Source organism: Haliotis rufescens, unplaced genomic scaffold, assembly GCF_023055435.1.
Source record: "Haliotis rufescens isolate VD_foot unplaced genomic scaffold, xgHalRufe1.0.p SCAF_2, whole genome shotgun sequence".
Classification (NCBI taxonomy): Eukaryota; Metazoa; Mollusca; class Gastropoda; order Lepetellida; family Haliotidae; genus Haliotis; species Haliotis rufescens.
The window spans coordinates 48,215,139-48,240,425 of record NW_025963890.1 but is presented as its reverse complement, the minus strand read 5'-3'; the positions used below and the strand labels follow the sequence as shown (position 1 = coordinate 48,240,425).

The window sequence follows — 25,287 nt, the reverse complement described above, 5'->3', positions numbered from 1 at the left end:
CATACACGTGCAATAAGTGCAATAATCTTGGACGCTATGTTTAATCCAATTTCACCTCACCTCCTTTTTCTTTCGATCCTTACATGCTTGAACAATAAGAGGATGAGAAATGAGAATGATGTGGCAGGAGTATTCATGTGATCAGGTCGTCTAGGTTGCTATGCACACGATTACACTGAGTCGCAGGGTGGTGACCATGGTGATGCTGGGATGTGTTTGTGTGTATTGTTTTTTGAAGCTGGAAACTTTGTTCAAGCATGTTTCCACGTAAAGATTGAAAGAAGAATGGAAGAAATGCATAGTGTGAGATGTGATAATTATATAAATGTACAAATATTTGTAAAATGAACAATTGTAATATTCTGCAGAATTTGCTGTATTTGTTTGTGTTCTATTAATGACCAATTGTCTGCAATATTTTTTTAATATGGAAGAATAATCAGATGTTTATAGGTATTTGGTCTCCTATGATCATTTACATATATATTTTGATAAGGTGTGTGATAATCACATGTCATGGAAAATATCGAAATCTTTCAAATGTGAACATTTGTTTCATATCAATTGGGTTATGAAAGGTTGTTTAGTCAGTGATTGAGTGAGTTTATATTTAACGTTGCTAACCAGTGAGACTAAGGGTTGCTTTCCATGCAACTTGTTTGTATCACATATCTAATGGCGTGATTGTAGTAATAGTTTGTGTGAAATCTACTCCAGAAGGTTTATGGAACAAAATGAGCTGTAGGCGGCATGGGTGCCAAGGCTGTCGGTCAGCAACATCTAGGTGTTTCATGTATGTTTGGCAACAGTTTCCATTGTCATGTTTCAAGTCACTTTCATATGCTTCTGGGGGCATAACAGGCGTGGTTGTCTAAGGTGCTGCAGTTCACTGTACAATATTATGTCCCTCACCACTAGGTGGGGGCATGTGTGGCCCAGTCGTCTAAGGCGCCACGATTCACTGTGCAGAGTTGCGTCCCTTGGGTATGCCAGAAACTTATGATTGTGGGTTCGAATCCCAGCTTGCCCAGGGGTTAACGTCTGAGACCTGCATTACATTAAGCTGACCTGCCGTGATATAACTGGAATACTGTTAACAGCAGCGTTAAACCCAACTCACACACTCACCCAGCTTGCCCAATTAGGTTTCTAGGTTTGTCAGCATCATACCCATGCCTTTGGGCTTTGACCAAAGTGGTAAATGCCTGAAACCTACATCTATTTCAGACTTTCCTGATGTTAAGCTGTCAAGCCTTGATGTAACTGGAATACTGTTCAAAGCAGCATGTGTTTGTTTTATGTTTAAAGTAATAAGTAAGGGTTGGCTGTGAGCTCAGTGCAGCAGGATTGCTATTTTTGTAGCCTGCTTGAAGAAATGTGAGAACAAATTAAACAAATGGGTCACCATTATCAGAATGAATTAGTTTAGTGTGGGATATTTGTGTGAGCAGATGGGAAAGATATGTGTGTTGTTGATTATAAGTGTTATAAAAACTTGCAACTTAATGATTGGATTTTGTTTTCATTTATGAAAGGTGGCTAATACCTCCAACCAAACACACAGAGAAAATTAGTACAGTTATTTGACTATACCATGTACTGAAGTGAGCTGAAGCAGGCAGTGGTAGAGAGAACACGCTGTAATCGATGGTGACATGGTTGCCCTTAGCTGTAATCGATGGTGACATGGCTGCCCTGAGCAGTGATCGGTGGTGACACGGTTGCCCTGAGCTGTAATCGATGGTGACATAGTTGCCCTGAGCTGTCATTGATGGTGACACGGTTGCCCTGAGCTGTGATCGGTGGTGACATGGTTGCCCTGAGCTGTCATTGATGGTGACATAGTTGCCCTGAGCTGTCATTGATGGTGACATGGTTGCCCTGAGCTGTCATTGATGGTGACACGGTTGCCCTGAGCTGTGATCGGTGGTGACATGGTTGCCCTGAGCTGTGATCGGTGGTGACATAGTTGCCCTGAGCTGTCATTGATGGTGACATGGTTGCCCTGAGCTGTCATTGATGGTGACACGGTTGCCCTGAGCTGTGATCGGTGGTGACATGGTTGCCCTGAGCTGTCATTGATGGTGACATGGTTGTCCTGAGCTGTAATCGGTAGCGACATGGTTGCCCTGAGCTGTGATCAGCGGCGACATGGTAGCCCTGAGCTGTGATCAACAGCGACATGGTTTTCCTTGAGCTGTGATCAACAGCGACATGGTTGCTCCAGGCTGTGATCAACAGCGACATGGTTGCTCCAGGCTGTGATCAACAGCGACACGGTTGCTCCAGGCTGTGATCAACAGCCACTTGGTTGCTCCAGGCTGTGATCAACAGCGACATGGTTGCTCAAGGCTGTTATCAACAGCGACATGGTTGCTCCAGGCTGTGATCAACAGCGACATGGTTGCTCCAGGCTGTGATCAACAGCAACATGGTTGCTCCAGGCTGTGATCAACCGGGGTAGAATAGGACTTCAGTAACCCATGCTTGCCGTAAACGGCGACTAACGCATAGAATGGTCAGGCTCGTTGACTTGGTTGATACATGTCATCGTATCCCAATTGTGTGAGCCGATGCTCATGATGTCAATCACTTGATTGTCTGGTCCAGACTCGAATATTTACAGAGTATGGTGTTAAACAACAAACAGATGTACACATTGTAATCAGTGTCATTTGTGAAACTGAGACAATGCTCTGTGTAATTAGGTGTTAGCTGTAGATGATAAAAGTTGAATTGAGTTTTGAGTGATTGGAATAAAACTTTCTCGGACGTCAGTTGACGTGGGCGTAGTAAGTGTGTCACCTTGCACAGTCAGGACAAATAAAATACGGAATGAATAGTGAACACACATCTTGTTCAGATGAGAATTATTTCACAAATACGTGAATTAACACAAAATGTCCCCGTGTACAGGATCCCGATGTGGAATAGGTGAACTAATATACAACGTCCCCGTGTATGGGATCCCAATGTGGAATAGGTGAACTAATATACAATGTCCCCGTGTATGGGATCCCGGGTAGAATAGGTGAACTAATATACAACGTCCCCGTGTATAGGATCCCAATGTGGAATAGGTGAACTTATATTCAATGTCCCCGTGTATGGGATCCCGGGTAGAATAGGTGAACTAATATTCAATGTCCCCGTGTATGGGATCCGGGGTAGAATATAGGTGAACTAACACAAAATGTTCCCATGTATGGGATCCCGGGTAGAATAGGTCCCCATGCATCCTATCCACGACTCCTGCAATGACTAGGTGGTTACAATGTCCAGGTGATTGTCCTCGTGCGGTCGGGTAGCCTGGTGGTTAAAGCGTTCGCTCGTCACGCCGAAAACCCGGGTTCGATTCCCGACATGGGTACAATGTGTGAAGCCCATTTCTGGTGTCCCCCGCCCTGATATTGCTGGAATATTGCTAAAAGCAGCGTAAAACCACACTCACTCACTCACTCCTCGTGTCCCAACCCAGTGTCGTTGTTTCATCTTTGAACAGATTTGCTGCAGTACGTAGGCGCCAGTATATGAATAGATAGTACATTTGTAATTGCCAAGTTTTTCTTGTTTGTTGTTTAACGCCGCGGTCTGTAAATACTGGACCTGACAATCCAGGGGGTGATAGCACGAGCATCGATACGAAGACATACATCAACTACGTCAGCGATCCTGACCACCCGAGCACTTTATAGTCGCCTCTTGCGACAAGCATGGCCTACCGAAGACCAGTGCTATGATCCGGATCTTCACTAGGCGTAATTGGCAAGTAAAACATGTCAAATGCCACTTGTAATTGGTAAAATGCAATGGATGTGCTTGTAATAGGTATGGCGTCAACACACTACAAACATTTATACAGCGATCAGATACCCGCAGGAGAAATAATTTAAGATTCACTTCTACAGTCTGTACCTATAGACAGTAGTTTGTAATGTTCTCCTCAGCTCTCAATCGATTTAAAAAACAAAAGCTTGGTCATACGAATTGCAATTCAACCATGGTAAATGTGACGTGGCGGATTACTACAGTTAAGGGACACAAACTGATGGAGATAGTCAGCAGGCATCTATCTATTTGGTACTCTACATCATTTAGTGAGGCAACAGGCCACGGCCAAGATAAGAACACACTCCGTGCCAGACGACCAACAAAGGATCGAAATTAAATGTTTACTTGCAGTTTCACATGCTTTCCTTGTAGGTTCAATAACACACACACACACACACACACACAAAACACGCACGCACACACACACGCACACACACACACCACATAAAAACAACAACATGCAAACAACCAACTGCTCAAATATCACAGTACAAGGGCGGGTCCAGCATTTTTAAAAGAAAAGAAAGGTCCCAACTTCCAAAACCCTCTCTCAGATACGTTTGCAGCCAACAACATACTGCAAAGCGTCTCCCCCCCCCCCCAAAAAAAAAAACAAACCAAAAAAACCCAAACAAACAACAAAAACAAATAAACAAACAAACAACAACAAACAAACAAACAAACACAAAAAATCGTTCAGCCATTATCATGAATTTGAGGATAGAGATCGACTGGTGCGACGCGCAGAGACCATAATTACATCGGTTATGGTCTCTGTGCCACGTGGAGATCTCTGTCACCCATAATATTCCAACTCAAAATATATCTATATTAGTTTGTTTTCTTGTTGAACATAGCCATTTCCGAATTATCCCTTTCATGCGAGAAACCCCTCTCTCACAACCACAACCTTCTATAGCTATTCTATATTGGTACATAGCATTTTATAATGGCTATATAAAACACTGGATGGATTCTTCTCTAGTTTGTAACAAACTCTAAAGAAACTCCTGAACAAAAAGCCAACAGCTTACTGTATAAAAAAAAGTCGAAGCTCTCAGCAAGGCGACTGACATATACAAAAAGACTGGTCCTGTTTTCAGTCCGTGTCTCCTCCGTGATTTTCTACAGATGCGTGTCGTGTTATGCAAAACAATAAGATCATGCCACGTTTGATATAGCTAGTTATGTAATTTCCGGTTATTTCATCTACGGAGATCGAATTTCGTCATTACTATGTTTACGCAACACCATCAAAAGCGGCTTGGAGAAAAGAAATGGTTAAAGAATGACGCTGCCTTATTTTGATCATTAGATTCCTAAACGTACTAACAAAGCTCACTGTATGATACATATATTGTTTTCACCATAGCTATCTATATCTTATCACGCTTTTGCAATGTAAGGTTCCAGCAAAGACGTGGGTATGTGTATGTACTGGACTCTGATTTACATATAAATAGATCTATATATAGAAAATTATATGTAAATATATATCCTAGGTAAGCGCGTAAGTTGAATCTGTCTTCACTTACAAAAGAAGTATAAGAGACAAAAACTTTTCAACAATATGTAACATATGTTTCGCAAAAGCATGCAATTCAATATTTTCAGTATTTCTTCTGTCCCCGGAGCAGGTCAGATGAATTAGTTATGTGTTGTCGCCCCTGAACGGTAACCACCAGATGGCGCTAGAAGCTGTTTATGGAACACTGGTTCTCGCAAATGATTGGCTGTTTTTTCGGCGGGGAAGTGAAATTTCGATCCACTTCCGGTCTATATATACAACATTCGCCCGCCATATTACTATCATTCTCTCTCCATTCGTGACAGTGACAGTAGCGTAAATAATTTCTGAAACAAAAATGTCAGGCCGTGGCATAGGTGGAAAAACGAAGGCAAAGGCAAAGAGCCGATCATCAAGGGCTGGACTGCAGTTTCCAGTCGGTAGAATCCACAGATTGCTCAGAAAAGGAAATTATGCAGAACGTGTTGGCGCTGGTGCTCCAGTTTACCTGTCGGCTGTGCTTGAATATTTGGCGGCAGAAGTTCTCGAATTGGCGGGAAATGCAGCTCGTGACAACAAGAAATCCAGAATTATTCCGAGACATCTTCAACTGGCCATCCGAAATGACGAAGAGTTGAACAAACTTCTTTCTGGAGTGACCATCGCACAGGGAGGCGTGTTGCCGAACATCCAAGCCGTGTTGTTGCCTAAGAAATCCGCAGCTGCTGCCGCCAAAGGAAAGAAGTCATCCCAATCACAAGAATACTAAAATGTGAGACGTGAATTGTGCTGACATTTTTAGCCAGGACGCTGAACATTTCACTGGATAACACGGTACAACCTGAATGCACGATGCGTTGTACCAGTATGGCAGACATTTGTGTTTCCCGCCAAGTGTGTAATACCAGGTCATCCGTTGAGGGGCAATGTGTTGTAAAATCAAACATTTTTAACGCATCCTGTTCATCTTAATTCATACTTCATCATTTTCTGAATATTTCTTTTAGAATTTACCATTCTGTATCTGTAACCTTTCTACTGACTTCATTGATAATGGTCTTGTTGCACAGAACATATCATTTCAACAAACCTGTTCTAGGACATCTTTTACATTCATCTCATTTGTTGAACCAAACATGCATGTGATATATATGACATAAATTTTCATGAACACATTCTTGTTGTGTCTTTTATATATGCTGTGATGTGGGTTGCATTTTTGTTTTGTAATATGGTTCAAAGCACTCTTGGGTCACTGCTCCATGGTGTGTAGAGCGTCTGAAAGGTATAGGGTACAGTTCCCGGCTGTGTCATACCAAAATGCATTAAAATTGGTACTTGTTACCCTGCTTGGAACTCGTTAAGGGGCTCAAACTGGTCAGCTCCATGTTTGTTGTTTTACGCTGCACCCGTCAATATTCCAGCTATATGACAAGTAATCGGGTCTTGACCAGACAATCCAGTGATTGACATCATGAGCATGAGCATCAATCCATGCAATTGGGATATGACGACATGCATCATCTAAGTCAGTGAGCCTGACTACCCGATCCTCTTAGTCACCTCTTATGGCAAGCATGGGTTGCTGAAGACCTATTCTACTCCAGATCTTCGTGGGTGCAACATGGATATCAGTGGGCTAGCACTATACAAATAAGTCAAGACCAGAACAAATATCCATACAAGTTCAATTCCAAAACTTGTTTTGTAAATATCAGTATGGTACACGTGCAGTATTATCTCTTATCAGTAATATACTTATAGAATTGCAGCCACAGCTGGGCACATGATGTACACAAGTTTCAGTTTCAGTACACTTGAGTGTTATAGGGACATACTGGTGTTTACAAAATTCTTGGAATTCTTGTATTTTTATTACAAGATCAGTACATGAATTCTTACACTTTTGTAAAATCAGTAGGACATGCAAGTACAATTTCTTTTATTACCCATTGTTTTGAGATCCGGGTAAGAATAGGTCTTCAGCAACCAATGCCTGCTGTAAAAGGTGACTGACGGGATCAGGTGGTCAGGCTCGCTGACTTGGTTGATGCATGTCATCGAACCCAATTGCGTGGATAGACGCTCGTGATGTCAATCACTGGATTGTCTGGTCCAGACTCTATTTACAGACCGCTGGAATATTGCTGAGTGCGGCAATAAAACCAACCAATCATCTTTTTGAGCTCCCCTTAGAAAAATGCACTGATCATGACTGTCATCTCAGAACCTTACAAATGGTCGAATGTCGACAAAGTTCAGTGAAGTCGTTTCTAGTTTGTCATTCCACCAATGGAAACGATACACCTGTGCACATCAATAGATTGTTGCTAGTGCAGAAACATTTTTCATGAAGTTGGTTATTTCTAACCATGCTAACCACATGGGTAATGCCACCTATTGTGATAAATACCCTGGACCCATCTTGTTCCTTCCTGTCCGAGAGTAATTTGAATGGATGTCTATTTCATTTTCTAGACATGTCTTCAGCAACCCATGTTATGGGATAGGGTGGTCAGGCTCGCTGACGCGGTTGACGCATGTCATTGTAGCCCAATTGTGTAGATTGATGCTCATGATATCAATCACAGGTCCAGAGTATTTGTCGAGGGAGGGCAATTCATAGAACATCCTTTATACCAGGTGAATCCAATCAACAAAATAATCTTTTCCCAAAAATGAGCAACAGCAGTATACCTTGATACCTTTTATTTATTTTGTTTCAAATACTTCCATGTAGTATGATTCTACATCGTAATTCACTGTCATGGTATGCATGATCATGAGTAAACATCCATAAAATATACTTTGACAGACCAGACCAACACCGTTACAATGTTTTCAAATCATTCTGACAATATCTTTAGTGAAATGTATAACAAATTGTTACAAAAAACACATTGTCTGCACTCCATTGATCCATTGTATTTTCCTTGCTTGTTATTTATCATACAACCCAACCTCACCTTCAGTATCTGATGGGAAGGTTTCCGGACGACTTTTTATATTAAGGTTTTGGGTGATAAACATAATGCAAAAGAAGTCTAGGCATACAAAGAATGAATTACTGTTTCTCGTAATTCTTTTTTTGCAATCATGTTTTGTCTTGCTGAAAGTGATGTATCGTTAGTACTGTATGTACATCCATTCATAAAGGAACTGGCTTGATCAAAACATTTTGGATCAATTGGAAAAAATACTTTTTGTAATGCAAATTACACCAAGATAAAGTGAAATGGGTATGTGATGTAATATCTATTTTGAGACATCTTGATAAGATGGTGTCAACTTAAAGCAACCATGATAACAATGGGTTTGTTATCATAATACAAAACCACAAAAGTGGTTCATTACACTTGTGTCCCAAGCTAAATGTTAAACTTTGACTGCATAAATAATTGTCTTGTGAAGATTCTGGGTTAGACTGGTCTTGTGACCAACGGGATCGGGTGGTCAGGCTCGCTGACTTGGTTCATGCATGTCATCATATCACAATTGCGTATATCGACACTCATGATGTCAATTTCTTGATTTTCTGGTCGGGATCCGATTATTTATAGACCGCTGTCATGTAGCTGGAATATAGCTGAGTGCGGTGTTAAACAACAAACAAAGCGTAAATAATAACATATGCACTTGGTCATGTTCAGGGACCAGATATCTTTACACATGTTTGACTTGACTCCTTACAAGTGTAGAGCTGTAAACATCAAAACATCCTATAAAGGTGATATGCTCCATAAATACTGCACAGACAAAGATTGAACAACGTATAGATTCAGCTTGAGCCAAGCACTTATAAAGCTAGGTGTTATTTCTTGTAATACTTGGTGAGTTTTTTTCTGGTCAGTGGCGGAAATTATAGAAGGTTCCAAAACATTTTTTCTTTAACTTGGAATGTGACCTCTTTAAAGAAGGGTGAAATGAAGTGAAAAACTGGTCTCATATCTGCCAATTTAAGTTAAGACTTAAAAAATTTAATAGTGAACATTATATATATATATTGTGAAATCCTGGTTGGTTCATAACCAAGTGCTCTGAACAAAAACACCCTGCTTTCACACGTAAACACCAAAATCTATCCCCACAAACTAACCTCCACAGTGCAATGCTCATCTCCTATCAGGTGAACATTTAATCCTGGCAAAATACAAATGACACACAAATCATAAAATAAAACCTGTTATGAGAAAACTGCACTAGCATTGTCAGTTCAGGAACAAAGTATTTACTTCCTAGTTGATATCACCACAATCAATAACCTGATTCCAACTACCGGTATCACAATCCCTACTTCAACAAAAAGGTCAACTCTTTGCCTAGTCCTGACAACCATAAGAATAATTTTTTTAAAAACTGGAAGAAATTACATTCCTGTGGAAAGATAAGCTTAACCAAAGCAGGTACCGTGGAATAGTCTCTTGAACCTGAAGTGAGTTTGGGTTTAACGCCACTCTGAACATAGTGAGTAAGTGGGATGGGTTTACACCGCTTTTAACAGCATTCCAGTTATATCACTACATGTCAGCCTAATGTGGGAGGAAAGCCCGAAGTGATGCAGGTCTCAGACGTTTACCACTTCGGTGAAACCCACAAGCATGGGTATGGTGCTGACAAACCTAGAAACAAACAGGGCGAACCAGGATTCGAACCAACAATCATAGATTTCAGGCATGCTCAAGGGACACAACTCTGCACAGCGAACACTCTGAACAAAGTTTCAGTTATATCACAGCATATTGGCAAAATGGAGACACAGGGTGCAGACAATTACCACTTTGGAAAAACCCATGATCAGCGGCATGTACGTACTAACCAGGGCTTTAGAAGGCCATGATGGACAGTGTGTGCACATTGACTTGCCTCACCTTGGTCAGAAAGTAAAGTAAGGCCAGGCGTTTTATATTTTTCGGATTACGGACCCGCAGACTAATTTTTTAGAAAATGTAAAAATGAATAAATCAGATTTCCCTTTTTTTCCCCTGCCGATAGCCGCGTAGTCAGTTATTTTATTTGTTATCATTTATTGCCTCCCTTGACAACTGTCCATGCTGTAAGTGATGGAATTTGTATTGTTACAAGGGGCTTTATCGTCACAAATGGCGGTCTTTTGAGCATAGAATATGTTCATAAGGTATGCCAGAGGCATTCTGCATTAAAAAAATATGCATTTTGCTCCTTTTTTTCCCCCCCGCCTCTAACCCTGGACTTTGGGCTGAAAAATCCGTAATCCTAAATATAAAAAAAAGCCTGGCCTAAATGATTACCTAAGACAAAACAGACTGATGCTTGTTTGGCAACATTTTTGTCTATATAAATTTTAAATATAAAATTACAGGTGCTTCTTGTCAAGCTTTGAAACCATTGCAAATAAATCTCACTATTTACACACTATTTCTTGTACTTTTAGCTATCTGGAGGTATATGAACCAAAAGTCTTCACATGAAACAATGGTTATTACCCAAACTGACCATCAACGCCTTAAGGACTAGGCATTAAAATAGGCCTGAGGCTTCACATGCAGGAGTTCAAATACAGAGTCTTCCACTGTACAAAGGACAAGTAATAAGTTCATGATCTGTTGTGTGCAACTAAACTATCCAAGATGAAGGAATGCAAACAGAGACTCACAAAGTCCCAAAAAGGAAAAAGAGCATCACTGAACATGTCTAATAACACATCAGCTTCACACCTACAGTCCGTTTGATTCCAAATGAGAACGATGAAGTGCAAAATAAGTCGAAATCCAGAAAAGTGTATGAAACATCAATACGGTACTTGACCATGAATACCCTGTACCCAACAAAATCTGAATTTTGTTTATTTTAAGACCCATGATGGATGAAGTTCTTTAAGAAACGATCATGTAATTTTGTATAGAAATGTGTACATGACACGTGGGGGGACAAACCGTGGAAGGAACAGCGCAGGGAGTTATTTTGCAATTCATCATTCTCATTTGGAGTGAAACGGACTCTAATGTAGATGTTCTACACACAACTTTCAACATTTTACATGAGAAATATACTCACCAACAAAAGAAACACGTATTCCATACATGTTGGCTACTTTATGAGTGAGTGAGTGAGTTGGGTTTTACGCCGCTTTTAACAGTATTCCAGTTATATCACTGCGTGTCAGCTTAATGTGGGAGGAGAGCCCGAAGTGATGCAGGTCTCAGACGTTTACCACTTCGGTGAAACCCACGAGCACGGGTATGGTGCTGACAAACCTAGAAACATAATCGGGGCGAACAGGGATTCGAACCCACAATCATAGGTTTCTGGCGTGCCCAAGGGACGCAACTCTGCACAGTGAATCGCGGCACCTTAGATGAGTAGGCCACCCGTGCCCCCGGCTACTTTATGAAGAATTACTCAGACTCAAGAGATATTAGATTGGCTTGATACACAAACAAACATACTGTTATGTTGCGTGAACCGACACTCATCATGCATCACATGTGACATCACAGATCCATGACTCAAAATCCACTGTTTGTCTCGTGCAGGATTAGTGTGTAAAATTTGGAAATCACATGCAGCATATTGTGGTAAGAATAAAGACACGCTATGGTAACACTTGACTGTTTGTTAGTTTTGTCATTTAGTGGTTCACATTGGAAACATCTCTCCTTAATGTACCTAATTCTATATATGTTTTAATGATTGGGTTTCTATTGGCGTTGAGTACAGTACAGCAGTGTGTGCAGATTACCTTCAGTGAATTAAACGAATCTGTGGCCCACAATGCCCAGGGAAAGTCAACAATATCTTTGGCCATAAATGTCCCTACTCCTATCACTATGGTCAGTTGTGTCGATATAATGAAATGTCTTCAATTGTATTAAAACTGTTCCGAACCCTCTACAGTGCATCTTAAAACTGTCACATTTCAATGCGATAAATAATCTGTACATCATCACATACATTCTGTGTTACAAACCAGTATCAATCCACCTTAGAAGATAAAACTATTGAAGTTTTCACAATTGTTTAGTACATACAATGGTTGGGGTGTCGTATCTTAATACCTATATTCTCAGCTCTCACAGTGCACCCTCAATAGTTGTCTCTTTCAGATTCCCAACATTTGATATATATATATTCTACAGCAGTGGGAGGCCAACTTTAACTGCGGATCTTCTCAAAAATACCTTTTACCTCTTCCCACACCTGTAAGTAAATAAAAAACAAAATCATATTAAACTGATTGATTCAAGGTGTCATGTCCACACTGATGTAAAGATACTAGGGGTGACTACTGAGGCATTTTTGACTATTGCGATACTATTGCGATAGTTAAAACAACTATTGCGATACTATTGCGATAGTGGCCCTACTATTGCGATACTATTGCGATAGTGGCCCTACTATTGCGATACTATTGCTATAGTTTTCACTTGCAATTATAGCAGGCTTTAGCAGCATATATTTCAGCATTTTGACTGACACCATCAAAATAATTATAACTTTCTGATACTATTTGTAAAGAAAACAAGAAATGAAAAGAAAACAAGTTCAAATTGACCTCTCAAAAACATTTAAATACAAAATTTCACTTCATGTAACTGGTAAAGTCTTAGGTGTTTTAGCACCAATGTGAATGAATGTGATTGAATGACTAGTATTTGATCCCCCTTTTTAACGTGGACAAATATCTGGGTGCCGTCTTGTCAAGTGGTCGGTCAGATTAGTAGTATTTCCTGAATACTTTAGAATTATCCGACAGATTCTAAAACTTACTTTTGCTTGTCTGTCTCGTTTTGCGTTTTGACAAAGCCGAAATGGTCCCATACCCACGATTTGCCTGCCTTATTGGCGACAATTTCAAACTGACATGTGGCGTCCGCCAACTTGTCAAAGTTGCCTAGCGACGAGTAGCTAAGGGACGTAACTCTAAATCAAGCAGACAAAGTAGTGCAATCCAAACGAAAGCACGACAGAGGTTAGATGATCATAGGAGTTGTTTCTATGTTTTTTAAGAAAGTAAATGTACCAAACAAATTAACTATCGAAACTATCGATAGTTAGACAAACTATCGCCAATAGTATCTATTGTTTCAAGTTGCAATCGATAATGTTCTATCGTGAGACAAGCAATCGCAATCAATCGAAAGTTCGATGTATCGTTACACCACTAAAAGATACTACTCCACTTTTGACTTTTGATACACAAAACTGACTGTCATAATATGTCGAGAGTTTGTTTAAATAGAGTTACATTTTTGACTATCAGTACCACGAGTTGAATAATATATTTGTTTGTTTGAAGTTTAATGCCACACTCAGCAATATACCAGCTATATGACAGTGGTCTGTAAATCATCAAGTCTGGACCTGACAATCCAGTGATTGATATCATGAGCATCGATCCACGCAATTGGGATCGATGACATGCATCAACCAAGTCAGCGAGACTGACCACCGGATCCCGTTAGTCGCCTCTTAAGACAAGCATAGTTGCCTTTTATGGCAAGCATTGGTTGCTGAAGACCTTTTCTACCCCGGATCTTCACGGTGCTTCTGACAGGTCCTGCAACATGTTGTCCACTTAGCACATCCCATTGAGGCAGCTTATGATTTGGCAAGTGAATGTTTTTTAACACCAGGGTCCAGACTGTTCCAGATATATATCACTGGACTGTAAATAACCTAGCCTAGACCAGTCAAATCAGTGGTTGACAGCATGAGCAAGTCTAAATGCCAGCAGAGTTTGACTGCCTCATCCATAGAAACACACATGCAGATAAAAAACACAGACAAACAACACACAGACAAACAAACAACACACACACAAAGAACCAACACAATTGCAAACAAAAAATACACACACAAAACACACACACACACACACACACACACAAAACACACACACACAAAACACACACACACACACACACACACACACACACACACACACACACACACACACACACACACACACACACACACACACACACACACACACACGTTTAGCATATTATATTATTATTGCCTCCACTCCCTGAAGGAAGTCCGCTACCGGGTCACCACATTACTTACATCATCCAGCGTCTTGTCGGCTTGTATTTCTGACACAAGATTCAGATTGCGGTAATGTTCAATCACAGGCAGTGTTGAGTCTCTGTATGTGATAATCCTGGAGTACATATAAATAAGGATATCAAAACATGTGAAAACTTCAAGATTAACGCTATCAGTTGAATGAAATAAATAAATGTATAATATATCTAAGCAATGTTTGAAAGAAATACAGTTAAGCCTGAACATATCAAACTTGTCGGGACTATAAACATAAGGTTGGTTTATTAGAATATTTTAAATTCATCACATGTTACAGCTCACAGAAAAGCAAAATTATTCACTTTTGATCATTCTTTATTTAATATAACCACAAACACACTGTTATGTTTATAAAAGTATAACATTCAACAACATAATTTTTTACTTTTCTCTTTAACTGATTTAATAATAATCAATAATTAAATTTTCGTTGTGTCAGGATGTCAAACTGCGATGGTTTCAATACAAAATTACCCACAGAATTCTCACCACTAATACTTTTCTGTATTTACTCAATTATGCTCAGAATGATTTGTGCTCCTTCTGTCACAATGAAAAGGAAACAATTACTCACTTGTTTTGGGAATGTGATGTAATAAAACAATTTTGGGATGAAGTGTCATTGTGGATCGACCAGTGCTTTCATGTTTATAATATGACATTTTGTGCAGAATTGATACTTTTTGGAGTTAAAGAGAACATAAAAACAGATAAAGTGTTTGATTTACTTTTACTAATTGCAAAATACTATATTTATAGATGCAAATTCCAAAATACAAAACCTTATTTTCATGTTTATAAAAAGGAAGCTTTTTCACGATACAACATTGAAAAAGATATTGCTTTCAAGACAGGTAATCAACAGAAATTCTATGGTGCTTGGATGCTGTATCATCAACTTTTCGAAAATGAGGAGCAGCTTTCAATTTAATTTTAGTTTTGTACTTAAGATTTTAATGTTTGAGACCATGTACTTTCCTAAACTGCAATATGATATATAAACAAGAGTGAATGTGTGAGTGAGAAGTATGTTATTTTCTGTATAAAAAAAAACAACAAAGTAAGATGTACTGATAAGTTGTGCTTTATGTCATGGGCTTTCTGCTACCCTGGGCGGAAGCCCATTTATGTAACAGGTGTGTCTTTCTAAAAACAATAAAATAAAAAAAAAAAAAAAAAAAATTTTCGTTGTGTTCATTGAAATTCCTGCATTCTGATTAGCTGAATTTGTCATGTGTTACTGCATTTATTTCCCAATGAATGTAAAAATTTAAGCCACGCCCACCGAGGCACACTACTTTTATTGCTGCGGAATTTTGGGGAATTCCAATATTACAGTCAAGGGAATTCCCTTTCTGCTCACTTTCTGTATCGTCATGCACATGACATTTAGCGACATTCATGCATATTCATTGTCCAAACTACCCTTTGAAACCGAAGGCCGAGAAGGAATGAAACAGCAAACATACAGGCTAGCTCGCCTTTCCCCCACCCCCCGCTCGCCTATTTTTTTTCCCCCGCTTGCCTCGGTTCCACAACTTTCATGTCTTCAGGTTTCATTTCTAACTAGCATTTTTCCAACTGTGTTTTCCTGATTTTGAATTTCGAGTTTGAATCTGGCGGTAACTGACCATGTCATTAGAAACAGCTGCCTTCTCGAAGTCATATTTCTTCCGGTTTTCGTTACAATCTGACTCTCTGTTGATTGGCTACTGACTGTGTAGGCGTGTCAAGTTTTGTACATAAATAAAACGATCACCTGTTTCATGTCACGCCACAGTATGTATTCCTACACCTGGAATGTTTATTAATCTCTTCATTTTTGTCTGTTTTGATATATACAACTGTTTTTGGTTAAACTATTGTAGATAAAACCTGTTTTACGTTGTCGAATTTAATTATAAGCATTGACTGTGTATTTATTTTTGTTCATTGAGGTATGAATCGAAAAACCGATGTGCAAACTTTTGTATGAATCCGCTATGCGGATTCATACAGTTTGCACTTTGGTTTTTCAATTCATACCTCAATGAACAAAACAAAATACACAGTCAATCCTTAAATGAATTCATAATTTAGAATTAGTTGATGAATACTTCATCATGTTCCCAGAGACAACTGCAGTTTCAAAGCGTTTTAGCATTTGTCTAAAGTATGTCAAAGAATGTGTTCTTACAATTACAATTTATTTACCTTTTCTTTAAACTTTCCTCATTGTCATCTGATCTGCCGCTAGTTTTGCCTCTGTTTAAACAACGTTCAATACAAACCTGCAACAAATAAACTTAAACTTTGAACATTTAACACATGGGGTTGGAAAAAAGGTACCACAGTGAATTAAATCGCGTTCAAGATTAGTGCACTTATATAGTGACGTGCACTATAGTGCTAGTCCACTGAGATACCATGCAACAGCTTTAACATGGATACGCCCCTCTCAGACACAATATACTGAGCCGACGAGTGCTTGTAAATCCCCATAATGCCAAGTGCCAGTCAGGGTAACAATAAGTACCATCAATTATTGTCTTTTGGTATGACGTGACCAGGGATCGACCAACCAACCTTCTGTCTCTGAGGAGACACTCTAGACCACGGAGGCAGACACTATTCATATCAGGAAGTTGTGTTGATAATTCACTTTGAGGCTCATATACTTCCTATGCAAGCCCTGACTGAGGTTAAAGTATACAAATAATTCACATAATAGAAGGGAGACAACATATTCATTATTCAATGACTGATTGGCTGCATATTACTGCAAAATAAAAAGGGCTCATATGCAATCATGAATCATATAGAGAAACCACAGCTCACATGTCCATGCTGCCATCTGAGTGTTTATGCATACACATTTTGTGACTCTCAATTAACATGCATCAAGGAGTAAACATGGACTTACGCCATCTGAACAGTTGAAGAACAACACCCTCTTTATCTCGGTCAGATCACACATGGCTCGGTTCCATCCATCAAGGTTATCCTGGTTCCGAGGAAATCCATCGATCAGAAAGTTTTGTCTACCACTCTTCTCCATGGCCTGGAAGACAAAATAGTGTTCCCCTCTAGAACCAGTCTCTCGTTACGTCGAAACCTAATTAGTAGTTTCACATGTTTGTTCAAAGATCAGCAGTCTCAGAAAAATCAAATCTTTTACTCCAATACGAAACCTAAAAGAAGAAAAAGAAGAATACAAGAAGAATTTCTCTGAGCAGCATTTTTGACACAGTACAAGCCCCAAATGATTAAGTCACAATTCCTCTGTGAAACACTTGACACAAGCATATTCTGCTGATCAGGGCCCACTTGCACAAAGCGATCTTAGTTTGTGCTTATCTTACCTGTAACTGGACAAACATAAATTTCATGAGATAATCTCAAAGTGTCACTTCATTTGCACATGCTATCATGGCGGGCAATGCTGCAATTACATGTATTGTGTTTGTTTTATCCAAGATGGCAAACATTTCCGAGTGAAAACATATATAACAAACAATGTATATAACAAACTGATTTCTCTGGTCCCTTGTAGTTCGTTATATCCATGTTCTACTGTAATCCCAAAATCTTGTACATATCACAAGATACAAAGCAAAAGATTTATTTGCTAGCTGTTTCTTCAATAAAGAAACTTTATTCAAATTATTGTTTCCTGTATTCGTGATTTTGCCAAAGGTGGTGAGGTGAGGTGAAATGAGGTTTATCGTCGTGTCCAAGATTATTGCACTTATATAGCGATGTGCATGCACGTGCATGTATGTGTGAGGCTGCTTGTACTAGTCCGGACTAATGCCGATTTATAGTGCTAGCTCACTGAGATACCATGCCGCAGTTTAACCCCACTCAGACACAGTATACTGACTCCGAGCCGACCAGTCTTTGTTTTAGCCCCTTAATGACGAGTGCCAGACAGGGCAACAACAAGTACCATCTTTTAACGTCTTTGGCATGACGCGGCGGGGGATCGAACCCCGGACCTTCCACTCTCCGGGCAGACGCTCTACCACTAAACCACAGAGGCGGTCACTCTTTAGAGTGAATTGCAGCCCACTATGACAACTGGGCACTACTGGAGGACTGGCAATGGCCATGTACACACCCTGTGCAGCAGGGAGCAGGTGATTTCTACTGGCACGATGGTTCCATTGCGAATATGCTTTTCAATCTCACTGCCAATCTTGGAATCCTTGTTCTGGCGTTCTTCTCGAAGTAAATCACCAGCAGAAAGATGAAGAAATCCAAATTCCTAAAAGCAACAACATGTACATAGTTAGTTACATTAATTTGACAACATAATCTTATCAGATACATAACAATTTGTGTATACATCAGATAATGGTAAAGATCAATCTCATTAAAATCAGATCTTAGTTCTCGCTAAACAAAGAACTGAGGACATCCCATTACGGTGTCAGGTCAAAACGACCTTTCATCTGACTACTGACTAATGAGAGTGCCGCTTGCCAGATCAGGAAAATGACAGTCAGAATGTCTTTCCTAATCATGAAACCTCAAAAATGGTTAACACAGGGTATTCTGAACAACAATTACAGGCTGAACAATAGATTCTGTCAAAGTAATTTTCTATTTTTTGTTTCTATAGGATAAACATTTGAAACGGAAGAGACGTTCCATAGCACTGCCATACAATCCCGGCCACCTATTTGATATTCCAGAATTTTCATTTGTTCAGTTTTCAAAGTTCCAATCCATATCTTTCAATGCTTAGTCTGGAAACTAGTTTGAAACTAGCGCCATAAAGCTTGAGAAAGCTGCTTTCTGATTGGCTAATGTCAACTTGTTAGTCATTGCCTTGGTCAGTCAAAGTTTGCGAAAGGTTGTTCTGGTGGGACCAGTAATGAGATGTCCTCAGATCTTTGTTTAGTGGTAGCGAGAACTGAGATACGATTTTAATGAGATCAGATTAAGATTGAAAACTCATTTGCAAACAAGAAAACTTAAGTCGCCCATGTTATGTGTGTCCTGATCCTTCAGCTTAAATATTGAATTGGAAGCTTCCTTACACCCATAGTTCCTGCAGCCCCTTGGAATGTACCAGCAATCTGGATAGTGTACCCCCTTGGAATGTAGCAGCAATCTGGATAGTGTATTCCCTGGAGCTAATGTACCAGCAATCTGGATAGTGTACCCCTTTGGAATGTAGTAGCAATCTGGATAGTGTACCCCTTTGGAATGTAGCAGCAATCTGGATAGTGTCGCCTCTGGAGTTCATGTACCAGCAATCTGGATAGTGTACCCCCTTGGAACATTCCAGCAATCTGGATAGTGTATCCCCTTAGAATTCATGTACCAGCAATCAGGATAGTGTACCCCCTTAGAATTCATGTACCAGCAATCTGGATAGTGTACTCCCTTGGAATGTAGCAGCAATCTGGATAGTGTACCCCCTTGGAATGTACCAGCAATCTGGATAGTGTATCCCTTGGAGCTCATGTACCAGCAATCTGGATAGTGTACCCCCTTGGAATGTACCAGCAATCTGGATAGTGTATCCCCTTGGAATGTACCAGCAATCTGGATAGTGTACCCCCTTTCGAATGTACCAGCAATCTGGATAGTGTACCCCCTTGGAGTTTATGTACCAGCAATCTGGATAGTGTACCCCTTGGAATGTACCAGCAATCTGGATAGTGTATCCCCTTGGAATGTACCAGCAATCTGGATAGTGTACCCCCTTGGAGTTTATGTACCAGCAATCTGGATATTGTACCCCCTTTCGAATGTACCAGCAATCTGGATAGTGTACCCCCTTGGAATGTACCAGCAATCTGGATAGTGTACCCCCTTGGAGTTTATGTACCAGCAATCTGGATATTGTACCCCCTTTGGAATGTACCAGCAATCTGGATAGTGTACCCCCTTGGAATGTACCCGCAATCTGGATAGTGTACCCCCTTGGAGTTTATGTACCAGCAATCTGGATAGTGTACCCCCTGGAGTTCATGTACCAGCAATCTGGATAGTGTACCCCCTTTCGAATGTACCAGCAATCTGGATAGTGTACCCCCTTTCGAATGTACCAGCAATCTGGATAGTGTACCCCCTTTCAAATGTACCAGCAATCTGGATAGTGTACCCCCTTACGAATGTACCAGCAATCTGGATAGTGTACCCCCTTTGAATTCATGTACCAGCAATCTGGATAGTGTAGCCTCGAGTTCATGTACCAGCAATCTGGATAGTGTACCCCCTTTCGAATGTACCAGCAATCTGGATAGTGTACCCCCTTGAATGTACCAGCAATCTGGATAGTGTACCCCCTGGAGTTCATGTACCAGCAATCTGGATAGTGTACCCCCTTTCGAATGTACCAGCAATCTGGATAGTGTACCCCCTTTCAAATGTACCAGCAATCTGGATAGTGTACCCCCTTTCCAATGTACCAGCAATCTGGATAGTGTACCCCCTTTGAATTCATGTACCAGCAATCTGGATAGTGTAGCCTCGAGTTCATGTACCAGCAATCTGGATAGTGTACCCCCTTTCGAATGTACCAGCAATCTGGATAGTGTACCCCCTTGAATGTACCAGCAATCTGGAAAGTGTACCCCCTTAGAATTCATGTACCAGCAATCTGGATAGTGTATCCCCTGGAGCTCATGTACCAGAAATCTGGATAGTGTACCCCCTTGAATGTACCAGCAATCTGGATAGTGTACCCCCTTAGAATTCATGTACCAGCAATCTGGATAGTGTATCCCCTGGAGCTCATGTACCAGCAATCTGGATAGTGTACCCCCTTGAATGTACCAGCAATCTGGATAGTGTAGCCTCAAGTTCGTGTACCAGCAATCTGGATAGTGTAACCCCTTGGAATTCATGTACCAGCAATCTGGATAGTTTACCACCTTTGAATTCATGTACCAGCAATCTGGATATTGTACCCCCTTGGAATTCATGTACCAGCAATCTGGATAGCGTACCCCATGGAATTCATGTACCAGCAATCTGGATAGTGTACCCCCTTGGAATTCATGTACCAGCAATCTGGATAGTTTACCACCTTGGAATTCATGTACCAGCAATCTGGATATTGTACCCCCTTGGAATTCATGTACCAGCAATCTGGATAGCGTACCCCATAGGAATCAATGCACCAGCAATCTGGATAGTGGACAGATTAATTGGAGCCATTCGCATCTCACTATAATCTCATATCTTAGCACATATAGTTTACAATCACCCTATCCTATTCTCATCACAGACATCCCATTACCATTCCCTGTTTAGAAGTTAATAGTCCCAAATTATCATGTTAATAGAATTATTTCATTAAACTGTGTACAAGTTATGCATAACTTTTCGTGGACATGTGCCACACCCAGGATAACTAGGAGTTATGAAATATGATGGGATACGTTTCATGTCTTAGTACATCCGGCTACCTCTGACACAGCACATGCTCTCAGACAATAACACAATAAATATGATCGCCGTATTCAGGTGATGTTGGGATATAAAAACACAGAATTTCACACGAAAAGTCGAAAACTGTCAATTATTCGCAATAATCATTAGGACAGAACAATGTCAACAACATTAAAACACTTATTAAAATACTTTTAAATACTAGGAGTATCAAAGAAATATCTTTTTCAGATTAGTCTCCTAGCAAGATCTATTGAGACGAGACAACATGGTCTGATTCCCTTTTCCTATCTAGGACAACGTAATTAGTGTCCTTCAAGAAATTGAGCTATCTACATTATGTGATGTAATTAGGATAATCATTTTATGATATATTTCTAAATTGATCAAACTTGAGTAAACAGACAAAAATCAAGTGTTGTTAAAATGACCGATTCAAAACTTGTCCAAAATGCACAGGGCTTGCAGCTTATCTGTGCAGATAAATTAGAACTAAAGTTTTAAAACATTGAATATGATGCCATCAGTATTGAAACATGTACAGTACCTTATCTATTCTCTCACACTGCGTCCCTTTTCCAGCCCCAGGTCCACCGAGTACAAATACAACACCATACTTTGTTTCTGACATGATGGAATGTTGCGGAATACTAAACGTGTTCAGATACTTCGAGTTTGATATTATTTTGCCACCGAGAAGCCCGCTCCCCAAATGGCGTAAACGAAAGAATGGTCGAAAAATTATTGCTCTATACAACATACAACTCTGATCAGGTGCTGACAAATATATAAACAAATGACAAATAAAATCGCGGAATGATGAGGTGTCCCTCTGGGGTGCAGGCTAAAACGGCACCTCAGCAAAACGTCACCGATTTCTCTGGCGAAAACGGCTACTATGTATGGGGCGAAAACGGCACCTCTATTTTTAATAACGATTTTTTTGTAGTAATATATATGGTTTATTTACATCGTACTTGATGTATTTACATGTCATTTGATGTATGTCATGTATTTACATGGTATTTCCTGTTTTCACAGACAAGTACATATGTTCATATATAGAGTTCTTCGTGTATAATAAAAACATTTTTATTGTTTTATATAGTTTATTTTTATTGTGGGTATTTGAACATTTTGTATTTGAACATCCTCGTGATGTCGGCTGCTGGTAGAAAGGGGAGTGCCATGATTTTCCTTACAAACTTGTGGATGGCATCATCCACCATGTAGGCTACCTAGAAACAGCCTGCCTGAGTCAGGTGGAGCAGACATCCACGGATGCGGGCTTCTGGAAGGGCTTTACTGATTGCTTTCCACGCAGCCTGTTTGACAATTTTAAACGTTCCGTCCATAAACCATTGACCACTCCTACACTCCTAAGTGCTGTAATTGCCGGTCAGTAGCAAGAATGATATGCCTCTCGACAATTACTCTACTGTAACAATAAAATATTCAACATGTACTTGACAGCTTATTGTAAATTACCGAGAACAATTGCACCAATCAGTTATAACAACAGTATTAATACCTCAACTCTATAACGGGCCACAGAAAGTCCGGTTCCACCTACACGATGGGTCCACTGGTCACAGTTATCACAGGATACAGCATGATGATTTTTTCTGACATTCTGGAGTAGGAGGCTAATTTCTTACTTGTTTTATTTCACAATTATTTGTGTTTGTAAAAGACGATGTGAGTTTAATTCTATTATTTTTCTTCAAAGCATGTTATGTTTTCACAATAAGTTGTGTTGCGTATAAGCTAAGTTGGATTATAGTTGGAGTAGAGGCTAATTTCTAATGTAAACTTGTCTCAATTGGCGTTTGCAAGTTACAATGTAAGTTTAATATCATATATTTGACCAAGCAGTGCCGTAGCCAGCCGGCGGGCAGGCAGTTGCCCCCCTAGATTTTTCATAGAAAACAGTTTTATTTGAATCAAGTTGGGGACAAAAAAAACTGTCAAAAAAAGTTAACTACGGCCTTGCCAAGGTAAAAAAAAAAATAAGGTGCCGTTTTCGCCAATCGGTGCCGTTTTCGCCTTGTGACGTTTTTGCTGAGGTGCCGTTTACGCTATAACCCCTCTGTACTTCGAGCAAGTATTGACACAGGTTTTAAACTATACCAACCAATAAAACTAGGTCAAATATACCCAATTAAAGTAACGTTGCTTTTCTGCAAGGTTCATAGACTCAGTAAATAATTCCTAAAAATATCACGAACAATAAACAAACACTGATATGTTTAAACTCTCGACACCATGTGGCAAGGGATATATGCGGTTGTATCTAAAAGACGAAATGGATTTGCACACGAATTTGTACATCTTACGATTTTCAACCAACAAGAAAATTACACTTGTATGGCTACTAAAATAATGAAATATGTTTCATCATGATAAACCAGGAGAAATAAACACGGCAAAATATCAATCACGGATGAGTTATGAAATAGTTTTAAACTTTAAGTTTAGATATGGCACAGACGTATATACATATATATATATACGTCTTTGGATATGGTAATTCAAATGATCTTATCTAAAATGTCTAAATTGTTTCCTGGGAAATCTACTATCGATATCATATTCACTGTTTCATTGGCATTCTTTATCCGCGAGCTTCATTACCTGTGTGCTATTTGTTATTCTTACTGTACATTTGGATTCATCCAATTAAATGTATGCTACTTGGTAATACCTATTGTTGTCAATGTTAATCTGCTGCTTATCACAACATGTCATGCATATACCTCTCTAGACAAACATCCAGTCATATCGTACAGAAAAAACAGTTGTTAAATTATCTGAATAAAAATATAATGAAAAGGAGCCCAGAGACTCTCTTCATTTTCACTGCAGTAATCTAGACTTGCCAAACATTATAGACTTGCATGGGCTGTATTGGATATATTTGTATTAGGGTCTGTAAGACAGACTTAATACATCTCATCACTTGGCTGTTGTCACTCTAGTTGATAACGGTGTAAGAATCGAAACGTCGCTATATATGCAATAAACCAGGACTTGTTATCCATAAAGTTGTACGTTTTCTTAGATATCATATTCTTCTGCTTAATGCCTGCAGTTAAAGGGATGACTCGGTTTAGATAATACGTTTCATTGAGTGTTCTCTTGTGCAGTATACCTGTTTATCCTGCACAGTTGTCGAGTAATAGTGTACGGGTATAATATATGCCCATATATTTAATCACTTTAATATTAAGGAAGAGAATTTATGGATGTCAACTTGTTTATTATGAGGTACATTACTTCTTCGTCGATAAGCATATACTCCGAAACGTTGTGTTCCTCATAATAAAGAAGTTGACATCCATAAATTCTCTTCCTTATGTGTATCACTTCTAAATGCCCTTCAAAAACTTTAATATTGATAGAAACTCTTTTATTTACATTCGAACGACGTATCCAAAAGAACATATTTTACGTTCATACTATTGTTTTCAAACAATCAGGTCGGTCCAATTTGA

At 39.6% G+C, this 25,287-nt stretch overlaps 2 protein-coding genes across 2 annotated transcripts; one reads left to right on the top strand and one right to left on the bottom strand.

The window, feature by feature from the left end:
* The first annotated feature begins 5,609 nt into the window (after nucleotides 1–5,609).
* On the top strand, nucleotides 5,610–6,511 carry LOC124146256 (histone H2A). The gene has a single exon (XM_046516456.2). The coding sequence runs from the start codon at nucleotides 5,697–5,699 to the stop codon at nucleotides 6,105–6,107; it is 411 nt and encodes a 136-aa protein (XP_046372412.1). The 5' UTR covers nucleotides 5,610–5,696; the 3' UTR covers nucleotides 6,108–6,511.
* Nucleotides 6,512–11,640: 5,129 nt separating this feature from the next.
* LOC124146255 (UMP-CMP kinase-like) lies at nucleotides 11,641–22,647 on the bottom strand. The gene is made up of 6 exons (XM_046516455.2): nucleotides 22,341–22,647; nucleotides 18,504–18,650; nucleotides 17,307–17,444; nucleotides 16,598–16,674; nucleotides 14,384–14,480; nucleotides 11,641–12,514 (listed from the first exon to the last, which is right to left on the bottom strand). Exons 1-6 carry the CDS (start codon nucleotides 22,551–22,553, stop codon nucleotides 12,470–12,472), a joined length of 717 nt encoding a protein of 238 aa, XP_046372411.1. The 5' UTR covers nucleotides 22,554–22,647; the 3' UTR covers nucleotides 11,641–12,469.
* Nucleotides 22,648–25,287: the final 2,640 nt, after the last annotated feature.